This window comes from Oryza sativa, chromosome 10, assembly GCF_034140825.1.
Source record: "Oryza sativa Japonica Group chromosome 10, ASM3414082v1".
In the NCBI taxonomy this organism is placed as follows: Eukaryota; Viridiplantae; Streptophyta; class Magnoliopsida; order Poales; family Poaceae; genus Oryza; species Oryza sativa.
This window is the reverse complement of record NC_089044.1, coordinates 14,481,301-14,499,930: the sequence shown is the minus strand read 5'-3', so window position 1 is coordinate 14,499,930 and position 18,630 is coordinate 14,481,301. Positions and strand designations below refer to the sequence as shown.

The following is an 18,630-nucleotide window of genomic DNA, read 5'->3' as shown; positions in this document are numbered from 1 at the left end:
CTAACCTGCTAAATGGCAGAAATTTATTGCGTACTCCCTCCGTCCTATAAGGTAGTGTTTGGTTGCAAGAATAAGGTGGGATGTAATGGGGACGAACCCACTTTTAGGGGTGTTTGGTTTAGGGGTGGGTGGGATGGGTTGGTCCCTGGAGAGGAATATTCCTTTTAGATCCAGGACCAACTGATCCGCAAAAAACTGGCGGACGAACTCGTCCCACCTAGGACGAGCGAACGGCGTCACCGTGCCATCCGCCACCTCCGCGAACTCCGCCGTGCATCCGCAAGTGTCGCCGCCTCCCTGAGCGCCGCTGCCTCGTCCACGCCCACTGCCACCTCTGCGCGTCCACGAGCGCCGCCGCCTCCTCCTCCTCCACGACCACCGTCACCTCCATGAGCGTCGCCGCTTGTCCACAAGCGCCGCCACCTCCGCGAGCACCGCCGCCGCCTCCACGAGCGCCGCCACCTCCGCGAGCACCGCGACCGCCACCTCCGCGAGCGCCGCCACCTCCGCGAGCACCGCCGCGCTCCTCTCAGATCCGGGAGCCGCCTCGCCTCCACACCCGCCGCCGCCTCCACGAGCGTCGCCACCTCCGCGAGCACCACAACCACCACCTCCGCGAGCGCCGCCACCATCGCGAGCACTGTCGCCACACCCGCCGCCTCCTCCGCCTCGTCCACGACCGCCGCCGCCTCCACGATTGCCGCCACCTTCGCGACCGCTGCCGAGCTCCTCCGGCCCCAAACGGCACTAACGGTGAGTACAAATCCGTCCATCCCATCCCACCTCAATCCCTTCTACCAAACAGAAAACTATAACCATTCCATACCATAAACCAAACAGACAATTGGAACCATCATATCCCACAAAACTAGGATAGGTCTAACCCATCCCACTTCGTCCCCAAACCAAACACTACGTAATTTTCCGTATCCAACTTTAATTTTATCTTATTAATTTTTTTATAATTAGTATTTTTACTGTTATTAGATGACAAAACATGAATGTTATTTAATTTTTTATATTTAGTATTTTTATTGTTGTTAGATGACAAAATATGAATTGTACTTTTTACAGTGACTTATGCTTTTAATTTTTTTTAAAAAATAAATAAGATGGACAATGAAAGTTAAACACAGAAACTCATAGCTGTACTTAAAATGGAATGAAGGGAGTACTTTATGGTACTATGTGCACAACAAATAGATTTTGTGGCTTCAAATTTCAAGTTAAAATACCTGGGTATAACCTGCCAAGTCTTGTGACATGAACTTTTGTCAAAAAAGTGCAAACAAATAATACAATTCTTAAAGGGTATTTCGTGCAGTTTCATCGGTACTGTACTTTGATATTTGACGATTTTGTTATTAGGGCCTCTTTTATTAATAGGACTGGCAATGGGAAAGTTTCATCTATACCACAAACATTTTTGCTAGTACTAAGTAATACCACAAGTACATTTTTAGAATAGAGGATAATATTATGGTATTACTTGATACCAGCAAAAAATTTGTGGTATAGATGGAATTTTCTCATTGGCGGATTTTCATAAGACTCAAGTTTCTATGAAAATTTTCCTCTATATCCCTTTGATTCATAGAAAAATGAAGGACTAAGATTGTATTCTTATGCTTCATATTTTATAGGAAAAATAGTAAGAAATATGAGCTTATTATGAACTTTTTTTCCCTATGGCACTGTCAAAGGTTCCTATTTTCGTTCTGTACTTTTTTATTCATGTGGAATTAGAGAATCACACCACTTTAATTCATGTGTTTCTCCTATATGTGTTTTTCCTATCACGTTAATCAAAGGAGGCCTCAAATCTAATCAAAGTTACCATCACGACTTCTAAAATACTTAGGTTTAAAACATTAAAATGATGCATGTACATATACCAAATAAATTCATGATCTCATAAACTTACTTATAATATAAAATTGTTGTTAAAGTCGCATCTATAAAGAATAAAGATCTATACTACTTAGAATGTTAGCGGTGGTGGTATCCGTACTGCCACACTATCCCTACTACTAATATTTGGGCCCCACAATATATACTAAGTACACCACCCTTCAACGAGACTATCCTGCTTCACTGCTGGTTCTCCCCAAAAATTGAAATCACCTACTTATTTAATAAGGAAAATTATAGAAGTAATACTTAGACTAAATATGTGCTTAATTGACTTATGCCCTCTTTGTTTAGGCTTAGACTTATTGGCTTAGACTTTTAAGTCAGCTTATTGGCTTATATGATTTATAAGCCAGTGAATTTAATGTCCTAAGTTTAGTGGTGGAGTCATACATATATCTCATATAAGCCAAAAAAACCTTCTCCAACCTAACTTTTGGCTTAATAGTATAAGAGTGGCTTATGGCTTCAAAAAAGCCAAACGAAAAAGTTACTTGTTTGTTTAGACTTAGACTTTTTGGCTTATAAGTTGGCTTATAAGTCTAAACAAAGAGGGCCTTAACTGAGGTAGACTGAGGCAAGCCTCCTAATCACGCATAGCTAGAAGATGGGCCGCTTAAGGCCCATAGCACATAATACTGAAAATATGGAAAAGGTGATGAGTTGGAGGATTGAAGCGGTTGGCTAGTTAAGTGTGGTTTGTGAAATATGCGAACTATATACTAGTATAAATTACCACTAGTCCTTTTGTTGAAAATAAAAGGGAGAATAGCTATTTTAGTCCCTAAAGTTTCTCTGTAGGATCAGTTTAGTCCCTAACCTTTTAAATGGTCCAAAGAAATCCTTAACCTTTGTCATAAGACCTAGAATAGTCCTTGGGTCCACCAAAATCATCATATGGATATGCCGTGTCATCATTCATGCAAAATCTACGATGAATTATCTAATTTACCCTTATGTATATCATAGAAAAATAAATATAAGGGTGAATTAGACATAACCATAGGAAAAATATACTTCTTTTTTTTCACCCTTTTGAGGTATATTTTTGCTCTTACATATACCATATTTTTTTTTAACTTTTTCCTTTTGTTTTTTATTTTCTTATACGTAAGGGTAAATTGGACAAATCATATAGATTTTGCGTAGAAAGGTGACATGGCATGTCTATGTGGCGATTTTGGTGGGACCAAGGACTATATTAGCCCACATGACAAATTTAAAAGACTTGTTTGGACAATATGAAAAATTAAGGACTAAAATGATTCAGGAGTGAAACTTTAGGGAACATATTAGCTATTCTCTCAAAATAAAATAACACCAGTTTACAGCTAGCTAAACCGGTGAACTAGGGATCGGATCGGACGCTCTGACTTTTTTTTTTCAACTATGGTTTGTGTAGCTCCATCCCAAATCATGTTGTAACATGTAACATAACGGTAGATTATCTTGTTCAGATGTAGGCACAACTTACATGTACAAGAGCTTCTTCTACTGCTTAAATAGGGAGAAAGCGAGAGATTCCCTTCGGCCTTACCCTAACATACTCGCTCTATCCTAAAATAATTTTATTTTTTACTTCTGTATTTTAAAATAAGTTTTTTAGCAATCATTGCATTAAAGTTTATAAAAGTAAAAAAAAGCATTAGAAATATACAAAGAAGCAATTACATTGGGATTTAAAAAAAGTAGGAGTATTCCAATCATTTTAATTTTGTATTGCTATATGTGAAATTGGTAAAAATAAATTTATTTTGAGATGGACGGTGTATGACTCTAGCTCCCATTGTGGCCACGGAACACGGCACATGAGATGCCTGCCATTGTACCAAGCATGCACGTACTGTTGCACGCAGCGACGAAGCAGATCTTTGTCTTCCATCCATCCATCCATCCATGCTGGTCAGTCAGTTCCTTTGAGATGCCAATGGACCGACCACCTAACCTACCACGACAGTTACTGCTTCAGAAAACCAATAAGAAAATCCACCCAATCCCGGCCACAGCATCCATTCCCAAACGATGGACAACCGTTGGATGGAGAATCGATGGCTGGTTAACTCACGATAAAATTTGCTCTATGACACTCTAGTTTTATCGTATTTGATAACCTAGTTTTGTGATTTTGCTATAGGACACTCTAATATTGAGTTTCTTTGTGAAAAGACACTGATCCGATGATTATTTATTTTAATATATGCTATTTCAAGGAGAGATAAAACTTTGAAAAAAAAAATTACCCATGGGCCACCTTCAAAGTATAAATTTGAACATATTTTAGCTAGATTTAAAAGTTAATTCATAATTTAGAAAATAAAATTATTTTATATAAGTTGTTTAAATTCAGACAGTATTTGTTCAATTTTTTTATAGAAGAATTAAATGTTTTTTTTATTTCTGTTATTGATAACAAGTTTTGAATTTTGCAAAAAAAATATGTCTAAATTTAGCTAGATGTATTGAAATTTTAATTTTAATTTTTCAAGGTGGCCCAAGAGTAAAATTATTGTTTGGCAAAGAACGATATAACTAGAGTGTCCTATAATATGGTCCCAAAACTAGAGTTTATATAGTAAATGCCATAAATTTAAAGTGGTCCGAAGCAAAATTTCCCTTATTTCACTGAACTGCCAGATCAAGGAGAGTTCAGTTGCTAAACTGAATGACTGATTCTGATAGGACATTGATCCCCATGCAAGATTTGTTTTTTAAAGTACTCATCTGACCAGAATACCTGATCATACCCTGACGAGGACAAAGAGAATTGTTTACTTCTGCTGTTGACACCAGATGCCCTGCAGATCAGACCACAAATATTCCACACAGCATGTTCCAAAGATCAGCTGGATTTGTTTAACCACATGAATTACCCAAGTTGATGTGTTCTCACCTAGTATTTTATTATATACCCAACATATGCCCACAGTCTATATACTTCCTTTTGGCATGTACTGAAAAATAAGATTGGAAAACACACTGAAAATTGAAGAGCGTATGACCATTGAAACAAGCAATATTGTCTGAAGAATTCCAAATACCAGCAGCTCAGGTCACTTTCTTTGTGGGCACATACACAATGGAAATCTTGTGATTATGGACAAGCTCTCTCAAATTGTTTTCTCCCATGGATAGAGCTAGCTGTGCTTAGCTGCCAAAGTCTCAAAGTGTATGTTGCTTCTACGGCAGGCAGCCGACATTCTTCCAGACAGAGATTGAGAGATACAAGCAAGGATTCACAACAACAACAACAACAACAACAACAACAACAACAAGAAGCTACCAAAAAAAAAAGTAGAACAAGAGTAATCACTCAGTATCAAACCAGCATATCATCATCACAGGTCACCAGGTGAAAATTATATTCTCCAACCAAGAACCAAATCAATCATAAGTTATACTCATACATCCTCGGATCCTATCCCTTTCAAAGGACGATGATACTGCACCGGAAGTCGCGAACAATTCTGCGAAAAACAGCATGAACAAATACGCTTTTTCATTGTTCACAATCGGTCCCCTTTTTTTCTCTGCAAAGAGCAACAGATTACAGAGCAGGTGGAGATTACACATTTACGCAAACTTTACAGTACCCAAGAAACCTAAGAGCTATTTGCGCAGGAGTTACGTGCCGCCAACACGACGGGCAGGGTCACAGTTCTTCAGGCTCTGATACAGCACTGGAAATAGCTAAGGAACTTCTTCCTCCCCTGCACACCAGTTGTAATAAAAGGGAGTAAAAAAGTCAGTGGAATTCAAAAAGTTTAGTCAATTATGTACAACCGAGTGCATGGTGCAGATCAACATAGGCCAGTAACATTGGTCAATCATATGCAATGGAGCGCATGATAACAAGGTGAACGAGAAGTTGAATACGCTTTATACGCGACTTTTTGAAAATGACATGTTGACCTTGATAGGTTCAGCGAAATGTTGTCTGACGGCTACGTGGCTGAGAAAGTCTCACCTCATGCTCATGTTTCAAACCATGACTCACAAAGATAACCACCTCACATATTTAATTAATTTCACGAGTAATTAATTGCTGCTGCAATTCTTCATCAGGTAGGCCATCATTAGAAATAGTAAATCAGCAACATCAAGATGCCACCAACCTGAAAGTACAGCTGCACTTGTGACGGCCAACTAAACCCTAGCTTTGCTTGCTCCACAGTCCCCACCCAAAAAGGAAAAAGGAGAAAAGAAAACAGCTTCTCTAACCACCTGACAATCACATCTTTCTTCACGTATTTTGCTTTAGTGATGCATACAAATTAATTAATTTACATAATTTGTTTCAGCTCAGCAGGGCTGCGTATTCAATAATAGAATAAACTTGTATTATCCTGGTAAGGCAGGCTAAGATTGCATAGAAATCAGCTATCCATAAGCATTGGGATGTTCCTACTAGGTCCCCAGTGGACCAGCTCTCTTAATGCCAATTGGGTAATCATCTAATGAGTGTCCATTCAATTACCCTTAGGCATGGCAACCCAAATATAACCAAATGCTACAGAATATCAGACAGGGAAAAAAAATGTTTATGCGCATAGCATTGTAACAATTAGCAAATGCCCTCTTCAACATCCGTGTTCCCCCAAAAACCAGCTCCTGAGGCAATTGAGTCAGCATTCCATCATCCTAATAAAACTCAAACCTACCACCGATGGACGGGAACAGTGTACACCTCAAAATACTATTATAAAATCAATTCATGTTGCCCCTGATAGCCTTCTCACCCCCTCTAATGGACAGTGACATTACCCGTGGATTAGCATATCTAATAATTTTGGAGGAATACAGATCTGGAGACCACAAAAACTTATTGGACCTGTCCTTGTCATCTAGTAGTGACAAGCACCACTACTGCTACTGTCCACCGCATGCGCATAACTGGACGCATTGGCCTGCACCCACCCGCAATTGCCTCCCCTGATTCGGCCACCCTTTCCATGCCGATCGTCATGCCGCAGGTCGCTGCACTGCTCCTAAATTGATGATCATGCCAATTCCATGGATGTGATGCTGCTTGGATGGGTCCACGCCTTGCACTACCATACAAATCTTGCAGAAGATATACTCTGTTTCTCTTTCTCTTTTTTATCAGTTTTCATAAATCGCAAAGATATACTTTGTTCTTCTTTCCTCTTTCAATTTTCACAAATTTGCGCAGATAGTAAAATAGCCAGTGTGGCTTCTAGTAACTAGTATGTGTTCTTCTCTTATCTACCAACACACTAACTCCCAATCAACTTTTGTACCGAGTTCGGCGTAAATGGCGCACGCCTCTCATTTTGCCTCAATCACATAATCAGAATCTCCTAAGGTTAATTATATCGCAGCCTCGCGATTCGATTCATCTAGAGCAAAATTTCTACCCTTCAATCAGGCCATGACCTTGTCATCATCATCATCATCGAAATTTCAATCACACAATTGAAACAAATTAACCAACATCATCGCATAACTACTACTTGTACTAACTTACTACTAGTAACACGATGGGGGTTTCAAAAGGGGGTTTAGTTAGTTACCGTGGGCGAGTCGTCGTGGGCGGCGTGGAGCGGCCGGCGGTGGTCGTCGGCGGCGGCGGAGGCGTTGGGGGCGGGCTGCGGCGCGGCGGCCTTGTGCTGCTGCGCGGCGAGGAGGTCGTCGTCCCCGCCGAGGCTGGCGCGGGAGAGCTCGCGCTTGTTCTGCTTGCGCATCTCCCGGATCTTGGAGAAGTCCATGGAGTAGTCCGGCACCGCGCCGTTCTTCATGTCCCACTCCCCGAACGCCGGCACCGTCATCCACCCCACCGCCCCTCCTCCCCCATGCTGCTCCTCCTGCAAGAACCAATCCGCCATTATTACTCAGCTTCCAATCGATCTCTCCAGAGATTATGCTCGGTTTCTTGCATAATCTCGAGGGAGAAGAATCCGTGCAATTCTTTCCCCCCGAGAAACGAAGAAAATGGTAAAAATCTCTCTCGCGCGCGCGCGAGGAGGAGGAGGAGAGGACGGAAGAAGAAGAAGAAGAAGCAGCAAAGCGTCTCCTCTCCTCTCCTCGAGATCGTACCTCCTTGCGGCTCTCCATGGCGGCCCGGCCGGCCACGAAGCTCCTCCTCCTCCTCGGCTCCTCCTCTCCGCTCGCCGGCGAGCTACTACTACTAGCTAGTAGACTAGCTACTGCTCCGCCGCCTCTTCCGCTTCGCCTTCGCCGACGGTGCGAGGAAAATTGAAGAAGAAGAAGAGAAGAGAGAGAGAGAGAGAGAGAGAGAGGGAGAGACGTGCCGTGCTGCGCTTATAAACAGAGCAGCTAAGCTTGAGCGAAGCGAAGCCGCCCCGCGATTAATTACCAGTCGTGTAATCCAATCTAATCACGATTATGCGGCCGCTAATCTAATCATGTTTTCTCTCCTGATTAGCAGCGGGTCGTGGTGACTGGGAGGAGGTGGGGCCACGCGAAAGATGTGTACCAGCATAGTGGGCCCGAGGCGGGATCTTCTGTGGCGAGCGAGGGGGTGGGGCCCGGTGTTTGGAAGGTGGGTAAAGTGAAAAAAAAAAAGAGGGCCGAAAGCGAGGAGTGGTCGGCGAGAAACGGCTGGGAAAAGGGGCCCCGCAGCAGAGCCGTCCACGGCTGATTCCTCCGCGGTAACATCTGTCAACGGTCAACAGCTACATGACCTGGAATTTTCCATTTTTCACCTTTTTCTCTGCTGGATCCTAAGCACTTTTTCTTTTTCTTTTTTTATGTTTTTACCGAGTCTTCGGTAAAATCCTTTTAAGAGCAAAGTATACGTGGACAAGTGAGAAAAAAATATCGATAATTGATTTTTACGCAAGAGATAAATTTTACACATACTTCAAAATAAATACTCCATCCGTCACTAAAAACCAAACCGTACTAGTTAGTTTTGGTTTTTTATAAAATAGATGGAGTACATTAAATTTATGGCGAGAGAATAAGAGAGGATGAAGAAAAAAAGAAACTAACTAGCTAATCTATTATATACTCCCTCAATCTTATATACTTAATATATAGCAACTGAGAATGAAATTATACTCTTAGACTCATTATAGTACTATATATAAATCTGGATATACATGAAATAAATGTTAGCGCAAATATTAAACTTGCTTTGATATGACAACTCCTTGATACACAGGAGGGACTTTCGTAGGAAGCTCGTAGAATTGAACTTTCACACGAATTAGTTTGAAGAATTTGGGTGTAGAATTACCATAGGAATCCATTCCGTTCTTCACTTTTTCGGACGATTTCGTGGACACAACCTCATGGTTAGGTTCCTTGTGGTGGAACCAGTCCACCCGGGTTCAAATTTTAGATCTGACACGGGTGCTCGTATTTACGGCTAATTATCCTTCATCAATCTCAAGATATACCGGCCCAGGGTAGAGTGTGCGTGTGTGTGTTCATAGGGGTGAATATACGCACGTTGTGAGCGCACCCTCATGGTTTTGATTTCCTTTGACAAATTCAATGCACCATCTCCCTTCATCTCTCCTCTCAACTCTATTCTAATAATACTTTTGCAATAAAGCCAAATGTGTATTTCCTGTGGAGTATGCAAACCGCCAAATACTGCCAATCTAACAAGTTTCATTTGTTTTCTTTTCCCGTAGGATTTGTACATGGCTTCCAGTCCCTAGATTTTTGCTGTTGTTTTTTCGCAAGGTTGATTGAGTATCATTGTCAAGAAACCCATAAGCTTTATAGGAGTTTTACTTTCTTTTCGATAAAAGAGGTTAATACTAACTTCATCCCAAAATAAGTTCATTTGAAAAGAGAAAATTTGAAATACTAAGAAGGAACTTAGCATTCAATATTCATAGAGAAGAAATTGGTGAGAGAACCTGCGTTCGAAGGGATTCGAACCCAGGCCAGCACGTTGCTCCTGGCAGCTCCCTGCCAGCCAAGCTAGGTGTCGTTCTCCAAGAAAAGTTCGCAAGGGCCCTTCGATTGCGATGGCTCTAACACGAATGGAAGTTACCGGAAAAGGTTTGGGTGGGGTCAGAAACACCTTGTGATAAAACTGACAAGCTACTGTTTGCAGCGGCAACAACAATACAAATTGGAGGTGGAGCAAAAGCGAAGTTCTGGGAGTCAGCTTGGCTCCAAGAGAGAAGATTGAAGGATGTCGCACCACTAGTCCACTTGGCCTCTAGGAAAAAGAGCAGGACCCTCAAACATGCCGCTTTAGCAGATCAATGGCTGCACGACCTTGCTCTACCAACTAACGAAGGATGGACAACGGATCTGATTGACCAGCTCATCACCGTTTGGAGCGCCGTTCGGAATGTACACTTCACGGAACATGAAGATCAGATCACATGGAAGCTCAACAACCATGGTGAATACACGGCCGCCTCAGCTTATAAGGTGCAACTCCTGGGTACAACATTGTCAAATTTCGACACATTGATATGGAGGCCTTGGGCACCGCACAAGTGCAAGACCTTTGCCTGGCTGATACTCCAAAACAGAGTGTGGACATCAGACAGACTAGCAACCAGAGGCTTGCCCAACGGATCCACATGCCCTTTATATCGCCAGACTCAAGAGACAGCTCTCCACCTGCTAACGGAATATAGATACACAAGAAGAATTTGGAATGAAATCGCGCAGTGGACATGCAATGACCATTGCCCATCTAAGACCTTCTAGCTAACAAATATCTTTGACGGTACATGAGTGGTGGGAGGCCACTGTAAGCATACGTGAAGCACCTAAGAAGGCACTACACACGTTAACCTTGCTTGTTAACTGGGAGATATGGAATGAAAGGAACCGGAGGACTTTCCAGCACAAGAAGTTGCCGGCGCCGACTCTGCTAGCCAAGATAAAGGTGGCAGCAAAAACATGGGGGTTGGCGGGCGCAAAAAATCTCGCCGCCTGGTTGACAATGTAACTGCCTATAGTTAGGGCCATGGCCCTGGTTTTGGTGTTTTTTTTTACATTATCCTTTTTGTACAGTTTTCTTCTTCTCTATGCAATGAAATTGGCGGCCTCGTCGATTTGTTAAAAAAGTTCATTTTTCACCCATCTCATACATACCAATACAAACACCAAAAGACTAAAATATTCCTACTTTATCCAATTCCAATGTAACTATCACTCACTTTATCTATTTTCAATGCAATTATTCTATACTCCATCCGTCCCATTTTAAGTGCAGCCATGATTTTCCGTGCAAAACTTTGACCGTCCGTTTTATTTATAATTTTTTTGAAAAAAATTAAAAACATAAGTTATATATAAATTACTATTCATGTTTTATCATCTCATAATAATAAAAATACTAATTATAAAAAAAATTAAAATAAGACAGATGATCAAAGTTGGGCGTGGAAATTTATGGTTGCACTTGGGACGGAGGGAGTACTTTTATCCGATGCAATGATTACTGAAAAATAAACTTATTTCGAGACAAATGATGAAAACTAAAAATGAACTTAATCTCTGCGATTGGTGCTTGAGATTAAGCATTGGTTCTACTCGAACTGGCACATAATTTTCTCTGCAATTGCTGAACAGGAAATCGGAATGAGAATGAAGGCCTTCTCTCGAAGCCTGATTGTTGGCCCAATCCGTTGTAACCTTCATTTTCAACATGAATTCAGTCAGATAACTTCACTGTCCTGACGCCAACTCTGATGCTATCTGAATCAACGAAACTCTTGCAGAGCATATCATTTCTGGAGCTTGGATCTCTGAAAATTATTATATGTGATGGCATGCGGTTCATCCTTGGCACCTTCGACTGAAAACTACTAGAATCTCTTTCATTTTGTGAAGGGTAATCTAAAATATATATTATCTGAAAGCAGAACAGTTTTTTGCTAATGCATTCATCAGGAAGTCCAGAATGCTGAATGCAGGTAATGGGAAACTGAAGAATGAGATTCAGAAGCAGCTTTTCTTGGAACAACAACGCGCTGCCGCATTTGCTTCCATGGGAAAATAACCGAAGCAATTTTTTCAGATTACATAGGATGATTTACATCCCTGGTCTCTGCATCTTGATGGATGCCACCATGAACAACTTCAGCAGTACAAGCAGGGTTCTTGAATTTCATGGATGTCATGTCACCAGAAATATTTGTACATGTCATAAATATTCAAACTACAGGTAATTGGTTAAACCAACAAAGGCTAGGAAAAACCATGCACAACGGCACAAATCTAAGAATCCATTTATCTATTGAAACAAGTAAAAAAAAATAATGATCGCGTCAGAATGCCGGAATCACGTTCCCTGTTACACACACATCGGAGTCTAACAGCAACAGATGTATCCAACCTCACAAAACAAAGAACTACAGATTGGGCACAACATCAAAACAAAATATACAGCTAGAGGTTACAAACAACTACAGCACGAAGTTCCAAACTATCCTAGGCTGTGCATCTAGTGCACTTGCGCAGTCCTACAAGCCGGCAGCGGGGAGCCTGCAGCCGGCAATGGGGAAGCCGAGGCGGAAAGGCGCCGTGGCGAAGGCTGCATCCGCATCGGCGACCTAGGAACTGAACCCGACGATGATCTCCTCCGGGTGTCAACCTGCGGTGAGGTCACGTTGTACTTGGGGTCTTGCAGCTGCTGCAGCTTCTCCAGGACCTCGGACATCTGGGGTCGCATCTTGGCTTCGCTGCGGATGCACTGCAGGGCAATGGTCGCGATAGCGTGGGCGCCTTTCTTAGGGTACTGTCCGCCCAGCTTCATGTCCATGATGCGGTACAGCCTGCGCTTGTCACCCAAGTAGGGTCTTGTCCAGTCAACCAGGTTCTGTTCTGATGCTGGTTTCGATTTGTCTAAGGCCCGTCTCCCAGTCAATAACTCGAGCAGCACAACACCAAAGCTATAGACATCTGCCTTTACAGAGAGGCGACCTGGATCATATTTGAGCATTGTGAGAAACAATTGCAACAGAATTTATAAACTGAAGATCTCAGCAGTTAATTACAATTGGATTTTATTAGTGCCCCATCATACCGCTCTAAGAGGTGAAGGACATGTGCCCCCCAACAATAATACTATCTCCTACCACTACCAGATACATTAGCCAACAAGAGCAAGTCCTAATGGCATGACTATTCTTTTCAAGTAGATCATACTCCCTCCGTTTCTAAATGTTTGACACCGTTGACTTTTTAGCACATGTTTGACCGTTTGTCTTATTAAATTTTTTTTGTGAAATATGAAACACTATATGTATACATGAAAGTATATTTAACAATGAATCAAATGATAGGAAAAGAATTAATAATTACTTATTTTTTTAAATAAGACGAATGGTCAAACATGTTTAAAAAAGTCAACGGCGTCAGATATTTAGAAACGGAGGGAGTATATGTTTTCTGCTAGATTCATGCACGGTAAAAATCAAATATCCAGAATTTTGTTTCCAATTTTCAATAAAACATTGAGACTTACAAAATTCAGAGCAAGTAATGTGTACAAAGTCTGTTTTGTACTTGAAGCAAAGACAATTGTATCTTCCAGTTACTTGTTATTGTTATGAAGTAGGAACCAAATATAATGCAAAAGTTGTAAATCATTTTAAATGTCCAAACTAAAGGCAAAAATCAATATAGATTCTCTTTGAAGTGCAAATAAAGAAATTTATATTTAAAATTCAGGGTTTTGTTTGCAGAACTTAATTTTTCAGGATAACACAAATTTTGTAATAGTATTAAACAAGAAAACAACATACATTCCAGATAAAAATGCAGGCTTGCAGTGATTTCAAGTAGCATAAAAGAATCCCTTTATGCACATAAGACTTCCCTAATGTTTGTCCAAAATAATAAAAAAAAGAAAATGGAAACTTGCAGCTTTACCACACTCCAAAAATGACATATTAGAATGCGTGGAGTTAAACCTCAAAATCTTAACTCAGTGATAAATATAAGAAGCTCTTCCTGGCCCAGTCGAGAAAAGGCCCCAAAGGCCGCCTACCCGGGTGCCCAGGGCATGTGGGTCACATGCATTTTACTGAAGGCAACCGTAGTGATTACACATTTAATACGGAATAGCCAACGAGAAGTCCTTTTTTTTCCCTGTGCAAATCCTGGGTTCGAACCCAGGACCGGTGGCTTCTCAACTGGAAGCACTACCGCCTGTCAAGGAATATAGTCTTTTATTTACATATATAGTTTATCTCTTTACGTATTTTGGTCTCTTGTACTCCTATATATTGCCTCCTTGGGGCTATTATTCAATACAAGCTATATTCCTAACATGGTATGAGAGCCTAGATCTAGGGTTTCGCCAGTTTTCCTCCTTGCTGCTTGTCTTCTCTCATCGCCTGACGATTTTTCTTCACCGGGTGATTTTCCTCGTGGGGCCCCGCCGCTTTTCTTTGCACGGACTCCTGCTTCCGCCGCATGCAGACCCACTGCTTTCCTTCGCACGGTGCTGCTTGGCACTTTGCTCCTTCATGCATGGGCGTCTGCTTCCACCTCCCGCGTGGTGCCACGCACAGGAGTTGCTGCTCGCTGCTCCTTCAATCTATGTCGGCTAGCGCAGCAGGTCTTCCGTCAATTGGTTTTCTCAGTTGGTCAGCTCTGCTTTGAGCAGATTGAGTATGCCACCAGATAGATTAGGGCAGGCAAGAAGGGAAAAAAAAAAGAAGGCAGAAGAAGAAAGGGAAAATGTCTTCATCTTCTACGCATTCACTTGGCTCTAAACCATCCCTCGTTTGCTAATAAATTTAAAATAAATATTAAGATTTGATGTGTGAAAATGACATTAGTAGATATGACAATGAGATGATGATAACTCAAATAAAGGATCTTCACAAATATTTGCTATCGGTCATAGTACAATAACAGTCAGCATGTCATTTGGTGAAATAGATACGGCAAAACAAGATTTGTTAATTCAAAACTACTGTACATTTTAGATGTCACCAAAATAAAAGCTTAGCACCAACAAGGTGGTTTAACAACACTCTAATTCTAGCTTCTTTTCCTTTTTTGTAAACTACTCTAATTCTAGCTGATTGAACATAATTTTGAAGAAGTGACCAACATCAAGGGTAGTAAGCAGACTGCCATTTAATAAATCTGTACCAACTTGTGAATTATATGAACTCAAAAGTAAGATCATTCCTGACCTGTTGCAACATATTCTGGAGCTGCATAACCTCGGGTACCCATGACTTGTGTGGAAACATGGGTTCTATCCCCAGTTGGGCCTGCTTTTGCCAGACCAAAGTCTGAAAGCTTTGCGTTGAACTCCTATAATGGTGAAAAAAGGAAACAAAAGTTAAAGTAAAAACATTTGCAAAAGGTCAAACTTTCGAAGGACAAGAATGAGTAGCTATTTTCATGTATACCGAGTCAAGGAGAATGTTTGATGCCTTGAAATCACGATATATAACTTGATTTTCAGCATCGTGCAAAAATGATAAACCCCTAGCAGCCCCAATAGCAACTTTGAGCCTTATTCCCCAGGATAAAGGATCTGCACCACCTAAAATAACAGAAAATTCCATTTAATGTGCTGCCAAATTTAAGATATTGAACCCGTATATATTTAGAAAATAGTGTGGTAGAGTTAAATGCATACGCCTAAATAGATGATTCTCCAAGCTTCCTTTAGGCATGTACTCATACACCAGAAGTCGGTTATCACCATCTGAACAATAACCAATGAGTTTAACAAGATTCTCATGGTGAAGTTGGCCAAGGTAGTCAACCTCTGTCTGCAGCACATCAATCACAATTAAGAAACATTGTAGCACCTCAGAGAAACCTAGAAAGTTGGTTTATAGCAGACGTACCAGCCACTCCTTGTGACCCTGAAAACCTTCTGGTTTTAACTTTTTGACGGCCACAACCATACCACTCCCTGGCCTTGCAGGAGCAAGAGTTTGCTCATCGATCCAACCTTTATAGACATAGCCAAATCCTCCTTCCCCAAGGAGACTGTCGGGCTTAAAGTTCTTTGTTGCATTTTTGAGTTCACTCAGTGTGAATGCCTTTAAATTTGACGATGATAAAATTTCTCCTTCTGTCCTAGGAGTAGGAAGGTCGCTACGATCCTTATAGGAAGGTACAGTCCAAGATGAACCGCTTTTTGTAGTTGAAGGGTAAGATGAATAGGTTGTCTTGCTAGCAGCTTTTGATGGATCTGCTTTCCAGACAAGAAACAGAGAGATATACATAAGGATAACTGTTGCATAAATCGATTTATTTGTAACCAAGGTAATAAATACTAGCAAATAGAGGGTTGGTAGCGGATTAGTGTACGGGTAGCTGATTGTGGATAGTGGTTGCTATTGCAGGCACTAAATTCCAATAGCGGAATTCAAAAAGTAACCATAACTTTAGATTATATATGAATGCTAACATCAAGTTTCACTTAAAATAAGTTTAGGTTACATACTTTGATACTCATACATTTCATAGCATAAAAATTATAAGATAACAAAATAAGTAAGATATAGAGAAGGCGCACTGCATTAAGTTCTCCTGTCCATGCATGAAGAATATCATTTAAGAGCAATAGCAGCGCAACAAGCCAATAGCAGACTACTATAACGGTTGCCAAGCGCTATAACGGCCACTAAATTCCAATACGCTATATTTGATCCACTACCTTGTAGTGCTAGCGGTAGAGGTCAGCTACCGCTATAGCGGACGCTAAGAACGGTATTTATTACCTTGGTTGCAACACAATGCAATTGTGTGTTCAATTATGTCTGATTTCGTTCTTGCAAATACTTCAGCCTAAGGTGTCAAAACTTAAAACATCTCTCTGGTAGGCGGTAGCAATATGCAATGGCTGTATGAAGGTGTAACATCTAACAGTAAACACAAAATCCGGTATCTATCAGCTCGCAAATATACTTACTCTAGGAACAAATTAAACCTCCTTTCGAAAAGCAAATGCTAATTGGAAACGATTTATATTCCTACACAAGTTAGAAGGTTCATAACTATTACGACAACAAGACATTACTTCAAGACTTCCCCCCAAATCCAATCATTATTATACCAAGCATATGTATCATTTGCCATAACCAGACCATCTGAGGCTTGAGATCAATAACAAGGTAACTAAACCCTAGTAGCAAAACTCTAGAAATGTAGGAAAGAAAGAAAGAAAAATTTAGAAATCCCACCACTCTCACCCCTTTTTCCATGTAACAATAACAATCCAAATGCTATAGACAACCAAACCAAACTAGGAAGGAAAAAAGGGAGAGCCAAAAGTGAGGGGGCACCCACCCAAAGGGGAAGCAAAACTCAACAATAGCAAACATAGAAACAAGAAGAAGCCAAGTCTGTGCCATTCAATTCACAAGTATGGAGCGAATCACACAACAATGGAATGGAACCCAACCAACCCCCAAGAAGGAGGGCGCATCACTCACCGGCGTTGTTGGTATCCGGCGCCGCCGCCGCCGCCGCCGCGGTGTCCATGCAGTTCCCCATCTACCTACCGATCTACCGAGCGTCCATCGAAACAAGAAAATGGCTTCCCTCCCCCCCCTACCAACAGAATCCCAATCTTTGGAGAGAAGATCTGAACCGAGACCAAACCAAACCAAACCAAACCCAGCCAAGAACGAACGAGCGAGCGAGCAAAGCGAGAGGGAACCTCCTCCTGGCTCCTCCGACCAACGCCAGCCACAGCCCAATCCAAGAAACCCAACCGCGGCGATCACCACTCACTCCTGTCTCGTCTCTCTACTGCTGCTGCTGCCTGCTACAGCCGGCGAGTCGTCGTCAACTCGCGCCGCGCCGGCAAGCCCCCGCGTCGTTGGAGATCGAGAGGTGCGGGACGACGCGACGAGGAGAGCTGCGGGTGGTGGTGGCGATGGCGGCGGCGGCGAGGCGAGCTCGTCTTCTGTTGTAGGAGTAGTAGGCGCCGTGTTGGGGGCGCAGCGGAGGAGACGGAGAGTGCGAGGTGGTGGCCGGTGGGTCGCTGGCAGGTGGGGCCCGCTGGCTTTTGCAGTTCCGCACTGGATGGGAGTGTGGATTTGGGAGCTAGTACTAGGAAAAGCCGAAAAGGTTGTTTTTATTTTTTAAATTTCTAGTTTGCTTTTTATCATCTACTTTAGATGATGATGGAGCGTCTCAAAATATTAGGAATTTTTTATGGATAATAACTCTATATCATGTTACTGTGAATTAGGATACGTCTCATCCATCCAAAATTATTTATATTTTAGAACAGAAGGAGTAAGTTTTATTTTTAAGGATACGTCCCTTGGAAGCTAATCTTACGTGCATGTAAAACAGAGTGACTTATTAGTATATGATTAATTAAATTTTAGTTTAAAAATAAATTAATATGATTTTTTAAATAGCTGATATAGAATTCTTTTTTAAAAAGTAACAATTATTAGTACGGAAAGCGTATGCGTGGAAAATGAGAGAGTAGAACTTGGTAAAGGAAGAAACGAACTCATTGGGAGCTGGAAATATTTTTCTTTGTTTTGGTTTGTTTTCAGTTCTTTTAGTATGGATTTGGATTTGGATTTGGGAGCTGGAAAAAAACATAAGTATATCTTTTTGGTTTGATTTTTAGTTCCTTTAGAAGAAGAATAAGATTAGGGGCAATACCAAATCCTGGCAGACTTGATTCTGCTTGGTTTGTTTTTTCTCCTCCTTATCTTCCTGCCTATCGTGCTTGAAGTCAAGCTTCAATAGAAAATTCTGTTTGGAAGTCAAGCTTGGATGGAAACCATGCGTTCATATGGATCACAC

The 18,630-nt window shown here is 41.4% G+C and overlaps 2 protein-coding genes across 3 annotated transcripts; both read right to left on the bottom strand.

The window, feature by feature from the left end:
• Nucleotides 1–5,240: 5,240 nt before the first annotated feature.
• On the bottom strand, nt 5,241–8,168 carry LOC4348580 (uncharacterized). The gene is made up of 3 exons (XM_015758844.3): nt 7,966–8,168; nt 7,443–7,733; nt 5,241–5,618 (listed from the first exon to the last, which is right to left on the bottom strand). Exons 1-3 carry the CDS (start codon nt 7,981–7,983, stop codon nt 5,571–5,573), a joined length of 357 nt encoding a protein of 118 aa, XP_015614330.1. The 5' UTR covers nt 7,984–8,168; the 3' UTR covers nt 5,241–5,570.
• A 3,922-nt stretch (nt 8,169–12,090) lies between these two features.
• LOC4348579 (probable serine/threonine-protein kinase PBL3) lies at nt 12,091–17,839 on the bottom strand. 2 transcript variants are annotated; one of them, XM_015758842.3, is made up of 6 exons: nt 17,292–17,839; nt 15,696–16,045; nt 15,482–15,617; nt 15,249–15,385; nt 15,027–15,150; nt 12,091–12,798 (listed from the first exon to the last, which is right to left on the bottom strand). In XM_015758842.3, exons 1-6 carry the CDS (start codon nt 17,350–17,352, stop codon nt 12,320–12,322), a joined length of 1,287 nt encoding a protein of 428 aa, XP_015614328.1. In that variant the 5' UTR covers nt 17,353–17,839; the 3' UTR covers nt 12,091–12,319. The 2 variants fall into 2 exon arrangements, with proteins under 2 accessions (XP_015614328.1, XP_015614329.1); XM_015758843.3 differs by having other exon boundaries at nt 15,249–15,376.
• Nucleotides 17,840–18,630: the final 791 nt, after the last annotated feature.